Below are 10,113 nucleotides of genomic sequence, written 5' to 3'. Positions count from 1 at the left end.
ACAACTTAAAAGTTTAAAACTCTGCATGTCCTAGTCCTAATTGCTCAAGTCACAACCCAGTTGGAAAAGGCCTGATCAATTATTTGCCTCTGAGACAAAAGCATTTGATTTCCAGAGAAACAAAGTAAAGCTCCTCTACCCTCCATTTTTTCACTGAGTTTTTTGTGTGCATACTTCATTAAATGCTGTCATCAGGAGGTACAATGTACAGTAAATCAGTTAAGAACTGCTAAACTCCAATATCTTAAAAAACCTTCAGAGAGTCTAAAGACCAATAACGTCTCTTCTTAAAAAAACAAACAAAAAATAAATCTATAAAAATAATAAAAAGGACCTCAAAGTTAGAGTTCAGGGATCTTTCTTTAATGATTTTATTTATATGTGTCCAGAGTATCATGTTATTATATATATAAACATGATCTATTGAGTTTAGCAGACAAAGATCATGCACTTTTATATCAATGTTGGTTCAGGATTTAATAAAAAGGGTTAAACACATTGGATATATTCAGAGAAATAAAAACAGAAAAGCTTAAAAAGGAATGAAAAGTCTGACGTAAACTACTTAAAACTATTTAACCACTATATGTTGGTATGGACTAACATTTTTTATTATAGGATGGATATTTAAAAAATAGGATTACAATGTTTTCAACAGGAAAAACCATGAAACAAAAGAAGATAAGCATTTTCTAAGAAAAAAGGCATGTTGCAGTTATGGTTATTTTTAATGCCAAAGCTCATGTTCATCGGTAGCTCATCTTCATGATGCTCAGCTACAGAGCCAGAAACTGAAGCAACCACTGAGGAGGGGCAGAAGTAGATCAGAAAGAAGAAAAGTCCAGATCAGATCTTGGTCAGAGAAAATTCATGAAATGATAAAGACATTTATCTGTTTACTTACATAATTGATCCCTCTTTCTTTCACCTCCTTGCTGGTCTCAGCCTCAAACAAAGCTGATAGGAAGAGAGGAGCATATTATAGCATTTGCACTATTTTTAAAACCATATTCAAATAAAAGGCACATAAAAAGTGATGCATGCTACTCATCACAACATTACTAAATGAATTTCCATTTGAATGATTTAATCAGATACATTTTTTTAAATGAAAAGCACTTCTCTGGGACCATTATTTTTCTTCTCTTCCATTTTTGATCCAGGTTAATTTATATAGACCCTTGAGGGAAGGAGAACTTTAAGTTTTTATGTTCAAAGATGTTTGGGGCAGCGTTTGTGTACAACAACATCTTTGGAGGACATAGTAGGTATGAACACAAATCCTTCTTGTTATCCAGGCTGCAGTGCTAACTAGTGGTTTAGCATTTAGCCCCAAACATATGATCAAAATAATAAATACAAAGACTGTAATCAACCAAACACAAATACGCAGCAGGAGATTGATGTGGTAGCACTGAATCAACATTGCTTTCTGCAAATCTTCAAACCTACTTGAACACATTCTAACTTTCTGTTTGTAACTTTGAAAACTAAATATGACCATTGAGTTTTGGAATAAGCCAAAAGTACTGCTACCTTGATTACTGAGTTCTATATTTATGTGCGTGAATGAAAGGTTGTGGTTCCAAGACAAAAATCTTAACCATATCCAAAAAGCAGTTATGGAAAAGGGCAAAATAATTGGAGAATTAAGTGTGTCTGTAGACAACCTAAACTTTGCATATCGAAGGGAAAAGGGGTGTTCTTCAAGGGTGACATTCAGGACCTGTAGTTATTTTCCTCACTGAAATAATACATTTTGAAAAGAAATCCTTCTAGCACCAAAACCAGTTAGCTACAATGTAGAGGATCCTATTCTCATTTTTTTGTTATACTGACTTGATCTTTACAGTTGCAATTTCAGTAATCAGTGTATACGCATTTTTAACATTAAACCAAGTTTAAATAAAAACTTTCTGATTAAAAACTCTAACTGCTTCTCCTTTTTTACAGGATTCTCTTGTCTAGCTGAAAGCCTTGTTACATGACATGGTTCTTATCTAGGCAGATTTTTGTTCTTACATACTTTTGTGAAAAAGCTTATGCCATAGAAAGGTTATTTCTTTTTCTTAAGTAAAAGACCAGAACAGATCACTTTCCTATCAGTCTTAGGCTGTTGTGGTAAAGTTAGCATTAAGGCACATACAGCATAGTAACACCATTTTAGAGAGCTTTGTGAGTTAAGAACATATAATTTCATTGTGGATGGGTCAGAGAGAAGTATCTAATTAGTTCAGGTAATATGCGTTATAATGATGTTGCTGTGTGTGTGGTACCGAATAGTTTGCGGAGCCTGGAGACACATGACACAAAGCCACAGAAGGACAGCTGAGGCTCTCCAGCCACAAAGCGTTCAGATAGGAGCTGAACTACCTTGTTGTCACATTTCATTCCTGGTAAGCAAATAAAAAGAAAAAAATTAAGCAACTGGGTCCGTGTGATTGTATGTGGGTGCATGTTCATACCAAAAGCTTCCAGTGCCAAGCTGAGCTCAAAGGGGCTGATGCTGCCAGAAGAGTCCTCATCAAACTGAGCAAAAGCAGACTGAAAAAGAGATAAAAACATACATTACACTGACATCATCACTTGTTTGTTTCACTAAGCACTTATACACAAAATGTGAGCTTCACCTGCAAAGAGCGCAGGTCAACAATCAGGGTCTCTGCCTGCTCCTGGCTGAGAGTTGAGCACCCCTCATTCTGCCAGAACAGTTAAGAAGACAGCAGTAGTTGAATGAGGACAGAGACAGTTTGGAAAGCTGAGTAAATCTCTAGTGGCACAAAAATACTAAAAGCCAGGAGAGAGACTTGAGATAAAAAGGATACATTCTCTCCAAAGATGACCTGTCTGCATGTCTCCAAAGGCAGGTGATAACCTTTGTCCAACACTGTTTTTTGGGATAGAACATAAGGACAGTGAATAAAAAAGATGTCTATACATTTATTCACAGACCATGCTCAGTTTACATTGCCTCACTAGAGCAACAAACCACTGTCTAGACTCCAGAGTCTAGACTCTACACTGTGAACTATTACTGTTCATAGACTTGATCATATTTCCACTTTGGCTCCATCTAGTGGTCACAATGTGACACAGCAATCTCCTATGCATGACAATGTGAAACCTCATGAATACAAAATCTCACCTGAGTTGATCAGCTTCATAATCTCTTGAGCATTCAGTCTGTCATTCTGTAGAAGGACAAACACAAATCCCAAAAAATAAAGATACTATAAAAATAGATATATTATTGTGATCATGATGTGTAGTATCGCTTACTAAGCTGGGACTCTCTTCAAAAGTCTTCTCAACTCTGGTTTGGTCCTCATGGAGGACCGGAGCAGCCATAACCTGAGGGAGTGGAGGATTTTTGCTTAATATAGTGGATCAGTCATGAGGAACTTTAATGAGTATAAACTCACTGGGAGGTATTCACTGGTGCAGGTAAAGTCCTGAACCCTGTTGATGAAAAAAAAAACAACCATAATGCTTCAACAGGATCTCCTCATTTTGCTCTCTTTTAGGCCTAGGACACCCAAGAGTTTTCTTTTCTTGATTTTACCTACTAGTTTGGGTAAAGCTGTTCTTCTTGCAGACTGTATGTATGGCAAGTTTGCAGAAACCTGAGAATGTGTGATGCGTATAGATGCGTATAGATCAGACTCTATCAATAGCAGTGAAACACTTTTGCATAAGCTGTGCCAATCTGGGCACAAACACGTTGTGTGAACTGGTTACCAACCCAACTGGTACCTATGTTTGCCAGTCACAATAGTTTATGCAATGTATAGATGTGTTCATTTGGCTTTAACTTGTTCACTGAACCACGTAGTCTGCAATTTCTCATCAGGTGCAGAGTGTACCCAGAGTCTCTACTCTGACCATTGTGTAGTATGTCTACAGTCCTACGATTTGATCTGAAATAACTGGAAATGTTAAGGTATTTCAAACAAATGCAGTCCAAAATCAAAAAAACATTCAGAAAATGGAAAACCCTCAGGTAAGATTTATATCTACCAAGTAATGTCTAATTATGTACTCTAAAGTCTGCATAACACATTTCTACAGTTTAGGGGAACATGCATCCCTCTGCTGATTTTTTAAAACCCATTTTTGCTGTTGGAAAGGTCTGTTGGACATCCTTTCTTCAACTAAACTATGGGTATAAGCTATCAGCAGTGCCTCTCCTGGTCGAATTCTTCCATCTTTATAACTCTGTGAAGTGGACTTCACAGAGCTGCTTTATTCAAACATAATTAAAGACTTGAACCAATGTTTTCATGTGATGGACCTCTGCTATTACATCTGTTCAAAGTCCAGAATCGGCTATTATATTTCTGATTAAAACAAACAAAAGTCTATATTGCACCTTCTCCAGTTACCACAAAATACTCTTGGGTAACCGCTCCAGTATACCAACATGACCAAACAATGTGGGTCATGGTAAAGTGTCTTTCTGTGTCTTTGAATCCCAGTAGTGGCAGGAAGGGCATCTGGCCTCTGCCAAATCTTTGTAATGACTTGCTGTGGAAACTCCCTGAAGTAGCTGCCAATAGGACTCCAAACTTAATACGAGCTTTATCCTTGCAGGGTTGTTACAGGGCATGGTTGCTTTCTCCAAATGCCAAGAGGTACATCCAGGACAGAATAATTAAACAGAGGACAGACAAGTAGGAAGCACAAGCTTATACTTGTGCATAACTTAGGGTAGCCAACTAATCTAACATGCATGTTTTCAAAGGGTGGGAGGAATTAGAATTACCAAGAGAGAAACAATGGCTGCAGAGAGTCCACATAGAGGCACTGGATATGCAACAGTTATGACAGCTACTGTACAGAGCAGCTCGTTATGCAAAGTCACTGAGTAAAAACTCATAATTTTTAAATCTATCTTTTTAACATTAAGCTATAAGTACTTTATTAAGACTAAGATAAGTATAAATTATTCTCTTGGTATTTCTCTCTCGTCCATAAAGAAACATTTCCTTCATCTCACCCAAGAGCATTTCTTGTTTTGGAGAACATACGGACGAAGAAGTCTCCTCCATTGTTTGGGCGGTAAGTGGACCCAATGACGACGTAGTGACCCGGTTCCAGGTGCAGCTTCCTCCAAACACCTCTATGGGGACAAAATTGTTCCAAATCAACAAACATTTTCTTAAAGGTATAGTGGAGGATATTCTTTTTCCCTGTGGATCATCAAAATAAGTGGTCCTCCTAATTGTCAAGCATTCTGGTGAGATGTTTACGTAAGGCCTTATTATGTGCTCATCCCCATTTTCAATTACCGGTGGTGAGTCTGACATAGTGGAAACATTGGAAAGTAAGCTTGAGTGGTGAAACTATAACTTTTAGACAGAGCATGCATGAGGAGAAAGGTGATTTTGAATGCTCTCGCACACGTTTAATTGGCGTTCCCTCTCGGAAGTGGGTACAGGGTTGAGCATGTGCATTTTTTTTTTGTGGAGAGGGAAGTTCACTGAAATCCTCGACTATACCTTTAACAGTACATAGTGCTCTGCAAAAGTTTCAGATTATTCAATTTGTTTTTAAAGCAGCAAACCTTCTTGGAAAGTTCTTTAGAAAACCTTGAAATTTAAAAGAGAACCTGCCTTGCTGATGATACACAATATACAGAAATTAATCTATCAATCAACAATTTAGCTAGAATAGACAAAATACTTTAAATTCATTAACAGTTTCACCTAAAATTACTAAGTCTCCACTGCAAGTAAGGTTTATAAATAAAATATACACAATGGCAGCTCTTTGCCATAAACAAACAAAAAAAGAACTGCTTAAATAGCTCGACAATATGAGCAATACAAACAGTTAGAGGAAAAAGTTAAATGCATATTTTGAACTGAATTTGTATAATGTTAGCTTCATTTAACTGATTGAACTACTGTGATTAGTTTTCCACAAAAACCTGGAGAAATACAATTTTTTCAATAAAAGTTGGAAAAGAGGATTTCAGGTCCTACTTTAGGCATAGACTGTGACATTGGTAGAGTCTTCTCTCATTGCTTTTGTACTAGCTTATATAAAGATCTGCTCTACAGACTCAAATAAAAGACTCTCACCTCTGAGCCTTGTATTTTCCTGAACGGCCCACAGGACGGTTTTTCATAAAGAAGCTGCGGTCCAAACAGCCTCCCTGCAGCTATCAAGAGAACCAGATAAAAGATGAACTTGGAAACAAAGAGCTGGGATATTATTAAAAGCAATTTCTTTTTAACTTACCTCTGGGGGAACCTGAAACAAACAAACAAACAAAAAAAAAAAACGTAACAGATGAGATCATAGTTAAATGTGAATAAAGAGCTCTCGAATATTTATCACTGATGAGTTTACTTCTCACCTTGTAAATGTGGAAAGCGATGAAGAAGAAGTTGATTTTGTTGTTGAGCCTGCGGTTTTTCTGCAGCAACTCCACCAGAACAGTGCATTGGTTATTCTTCTTCTTCTGCTTCTCTGCTTTCTTCTTCGCCTCAGTGATCTGTGTCTCTTCACCCTGATCAATCTCATCCTCACCATCATCATCCTCCTCGTCTTCATCATCATCATCATCGTCATCATCCTGGTCCACGTCTCTCAGCACCAACTGGAACTGTGGATTCTTCCAAAAGGACTCTGGTTAAAAAAAGAGAGTAAAGTAATGAGAGGGGGTTTGGTGCAAATATTGAGTATTGGATCTGTCAGACATACTGTTGTATCTACGGCTGCCGCCAGCAGAACTCCCAGGCACCCAGGAGCCTTTATGTTCACTTATAGTCCAGGTGTGCTGGTTTGTGGATGTGTCGCCCTCCTCGAAAGAGATAGGGCTCACACTGCAGACCTCCAGAACATCAAACATTCTGCTGAAGTCATCAATGCTGATCCTAAGACAGACAGTCATTAGAATCAAATCATCTGCTGGCCTCACAAAATAAGTTTTAGTCCTCCATACCAGAATTCCCCATCTTCTTCCTGTTTGAGTTCCAGTCTTTCTTTCTCTGACTGCTCCATATCCCTCCACTCTTTACACCTGCAGTGATGAATGAATAGAGAGAGAAAGTTAGGGTCTAAAATATTCAGCGATCTTTTCCTCTGATTTGTCTCTTGCTGACTTATCACTCCAAGATCCACAAAATTCAACAAATCCCCATGGATTCCTCAGCTTCAGCAGCAAAATCTCCTCTGATCCTTTTTTCACCTAGAATATTAACGAGTTAAGATAGAATTAGTAAAATCCAAATGCAATAAAGAGATCCTATCAGTGGTATAACTAGAATGACCAGGAGCGTTGAGAATGATGGTTAGAGTATATAATTCATATAATGGCTGGCATTGATACCTAAATACAGAATTATATTTTCTAAATTTTGGTTGAGAAAAAAAAATTTATTTAAGCATTTCTTGATTTACAGCTGATTTAAAATATTCTTTTTGCAATTTGTGTGGTAGACTGAAACAAATAGTTACAATTAAGCCCTGGAAAGTTTAAATCATGCGTCTTTACTACCACTTTACTTGAATCCAGTTCAAGCTGTTTCCTTAGGTGAAATAAACACTTTTCAGCTGTTTGTTACCTGATTTAAATAGGAAAACAGCTCCTCATGAAGCTTTTAAACTTTTATTTAGGAGTTTATTAGTGAGAAAAAAAAATATTCTGGAGCACGACAGGCAGGTTAGGAAGAGTTTAAAGTAAGGTTATGTTATAAAGCTATATCCAAAACATCTTATGGAGAAGGCTTTTTAGTCCATAATCTTAAAATGGAAAAAGTAGAGCATAGCTACAAAGCTAGCAAGACAAAGCCCTTTATGAAAACTGGCAGGTGAGGCAAGGAGGGTGTTAATCAGTGAAAAAGCGAAATGACCCATGATAACTCTGGGTGAACTGCAAAGATGCACAACATGCTGCGGGGTTTTGTTCTGCAGTAACGTGAATCTTATTTTTAAAACAACCATAGAAGATACACATTCTGAAAGAAAGCTGAATAGAGGCTTCAAAAAATAAAGGCGGAGCTTCAATTTCAGGCTTGACAGTGATGTCAGAAACTAATAAGTTTATTTCAGGGGACCCTCTCCATTCATACAGTCAGCTTAAGCAAAAAGATGGTTTGGAAATATTAAGCTGATTTTTATTTATATTTAAGAACTATATCACTAAATTTTCTTTTTACAAGTACGCACTTAGTTATGTTGATCTGCTGTATGAACTCGAAATAATAACCATTAAAAAGATTTTAACATGAAGAAGACCTCTAAGGAGGCTAAATTGAAAATATTTGATTTAAATAGAAAAGTGTAAGGGAAGGTGTGAGCCTGCAGAGTATTTGAACTAATCTGGTTCTGTCCTAATTTTAGGGTTAGATGTAAAAGATGGAAGCAATTTAAATGAGAAAAATATTCTGATCAATTTGATTTTATTAATTAAGGAATTAGAATCCAGAAATGACATCAAAGAAAACAGGATAGCAGGTAGAGCTCAGTTTTACTGACCTTGTCTGTGTCAGTGATGGCATAGGCGTGGCCCTTTATCAGCCCATCTGCTGTCACTTTACCCACCTCACTATAGTTTGAGGCCTGTTAGAAAGAAGATCAAAGTTTCTCAGAAGGAAATACGTCAACCTCTAGCTGTGTATGATGAAAAACACTAAGAGGTTCATTTGTCAAGTACCCGGATGAAGCAGCTGAGCAGGCTGCCTCGGGACAGAGCAGCTGAGAGATTCCTCCAGAGAACTGGAGGAGTGCGCGATGTCACAGGAATAGAGTTCGCAATGCCTCCTGTGAAATCCTCCATACCCTCTGAGATGTTTCCCCCCTTCAGGCTCCCGTAGGATCCCACCAACCTGCACAAAAGGTGAAATGTTTTTCTGCAATGGCTGAGACCTTTAGTTGTAAGACTGACAAACACACACAGAGAGTGTGGGTGATCACAGTCATTACAGCCCAGGAGCATATGCTGCTGGTGGCAACTGACTTGGCATAGGCCTTCTCCACCAGGGCGCTCCAGAACTCATTGCGAGTGCGAGAGTAGCTGAAGAGCAGACGGTCTTCGCGCACTGGCAGCCTGTCATCCACAACCACCTCCACCCACTCACCATACTGCCAGAACTGCAGAGACACAGACAGAGAGAGACCGAGAGGAAAGGCGAAAATGGTGAGAGGAGGGGAAGACTGGATGTAATGAGTCAGGAGGAATACTGGCAGGAAGGAGGGTAAAGGATTAAATTCATTTTTCTCAATTTTTTAACTGAAATACTGTAATGTACATGTAGATTCACAACAATGTCTAATTAAGAATATTGGAGTTTTCTAATTGGATATCTAATGAAATCACAAATTCTAAGTTCTTTGTTTTCAATGAAAACTCTTAAGAGAAAAATAACTTTTTTGCGTTATGAAAGGAAGAAATTTGTAGACTTTTTCTGACTAAATGAGCTGAGATTTCCTGTTATAATTTAGCATTTCATCTATTCTAACTTTCTGGGTTAAAATATGTCTATAAAAAAATGAGACAATTTTAACTCGTTAAAGACAGGATAAGACAGCATGTTTCCTGTATATAGTTTAGATTTATCCTTTCATTTGCTGTGACTAGCTTTCCTATCATGGCTAAAGAAAAGCATCCCCACACAATTAAACTGCCATGACCATATTTTAGGGTGTGAATGATGTTTTATTATTATTAATATTATTATCATTATTATTATTTTTATATTATTATTTTTATAGTCTCACTGTACTTTTCATGATCCATGGGAATTTTGCCTTCTCAAAGATGGCAGCCAGGACTCACAGCACCTGAACAAGCACCAATTGGACAGCTCCACCACATCCAGGGGTGGAATTCTTTATCTTCGACAGTTTAGTTGCTTTTATGTTAGACTTATATAATTTTGTAAATAAAGTTAATTTGTTTTGATTTCCTTCTTTGCTGTAGTTTAATTTACAAACTACACTCTGTTGTTTCTTGTAGATTGCTGTTTTGTTTAGTTACCTTTATTGAGTTACAATGGTCTGATCAGCTAGAGTATACAGTCCATCCATCCATCCATCCATCCATCCATCCATCCATCCATCCATCCATCCATCCATCCATCCATCCATCCATCCATCCATCCATCC

The 10,113-nt window shown here is 37.6% G+C and overlaps 1 protein-coding gene across 1 annotated transcript in view; it reads right to left on the bottom strand.

Moving 5' to 3' along the window:
• Positions 1-438: 438 nt before the first annotated feature.
• The window catches only part of LOC107081877 (calpain-2 catalytic subunit-like), a 15,207-nt gene continuing 5,532 nt past the window's right edge, over positions 439-10,113 (bottom strand). The window contains exons 4-22 of the mRNA XM_015370222.1: positions 8,966-9,099; positions 8,663-8,834; positions 8,485-8,568; positions 7,110-7,195; positions 6,950-7,027; positions 6,709-6,881; positions 6,362-6,633; positions 6,244-6,255; positions 6,084-6,163; positions 4,997-5,119; positions 3,423-3,459; positions 3,280-3,351; positions 3,146-3,191; positions 2,826-2,887; positions 2,631-2,699; positions 2,466-2,544; positions 2,277-2,393; positions 905-957; positions 439-803 (exon numbers count right to left, since the gene is read on the bottom strand). Coding sequence (XP_015225708.1) covers positions 777-803; positions 905-957; positions 2,277-2,393; positions 2,466-2,544; positions 2,631-2,699; positions 2,826-2,887; positions 3,146-3,191; positions 3,280-3,351; positions 3,423-3,459; positions 4,997-5,119; positions 6,084-6,163; positions 6,244-6,255; positions 6,362-6,633; positions 6,709-6,881; positions 6,950-7,027; positions 7,110-7,195; positions 8,485-8,568; positions 8,663-8,834; positions 8,966-9,099 — 1,776 coding nt within the window. The 3' untranslated portion in view covers positions 439-776. The remainder of the gene's footprint in view (positions 804-904; positions 958-2,276; positions 2,394-2,465; positions 2,545-2,630; positions 2,700-2,825; positions 2,888-3,145; positions 3,192-3,279; positions 3,352-3,422; positions 3,460-4,996; positions 5,120-6,083; positions 6,164-6,243; positions 6,256-6,361; positions 6,634-6,708; positions 6,882-6,949; positions 7,028-7,109; positions 7,196-8,484; positions 8,569-8,662; positions 8,835-8,965; positions 9,100-10,113) is intronic.

The sequence above is a fragment of the Cyprinodon variegatus genome, unplaced genomic scaffold (genome assembly GCF_000732505.1).
Source record: "Cyprinodon variegatus isolate N-32 unplaced genomic scaffold, C_variegatus-1.0 Scaffold44, whole genome shotgun sequence".
Classification (NCBI taxonomy): Eukaryota; Metazoa; Chordata; class Actinopteri; order Cyprinodontiformes; family Cyprinodontidae; genus Cyprinodon; species Cyprinodon variegatus.
This window is presented reverse-complemented; position numbering and strand designations above follow the sequence as displayed.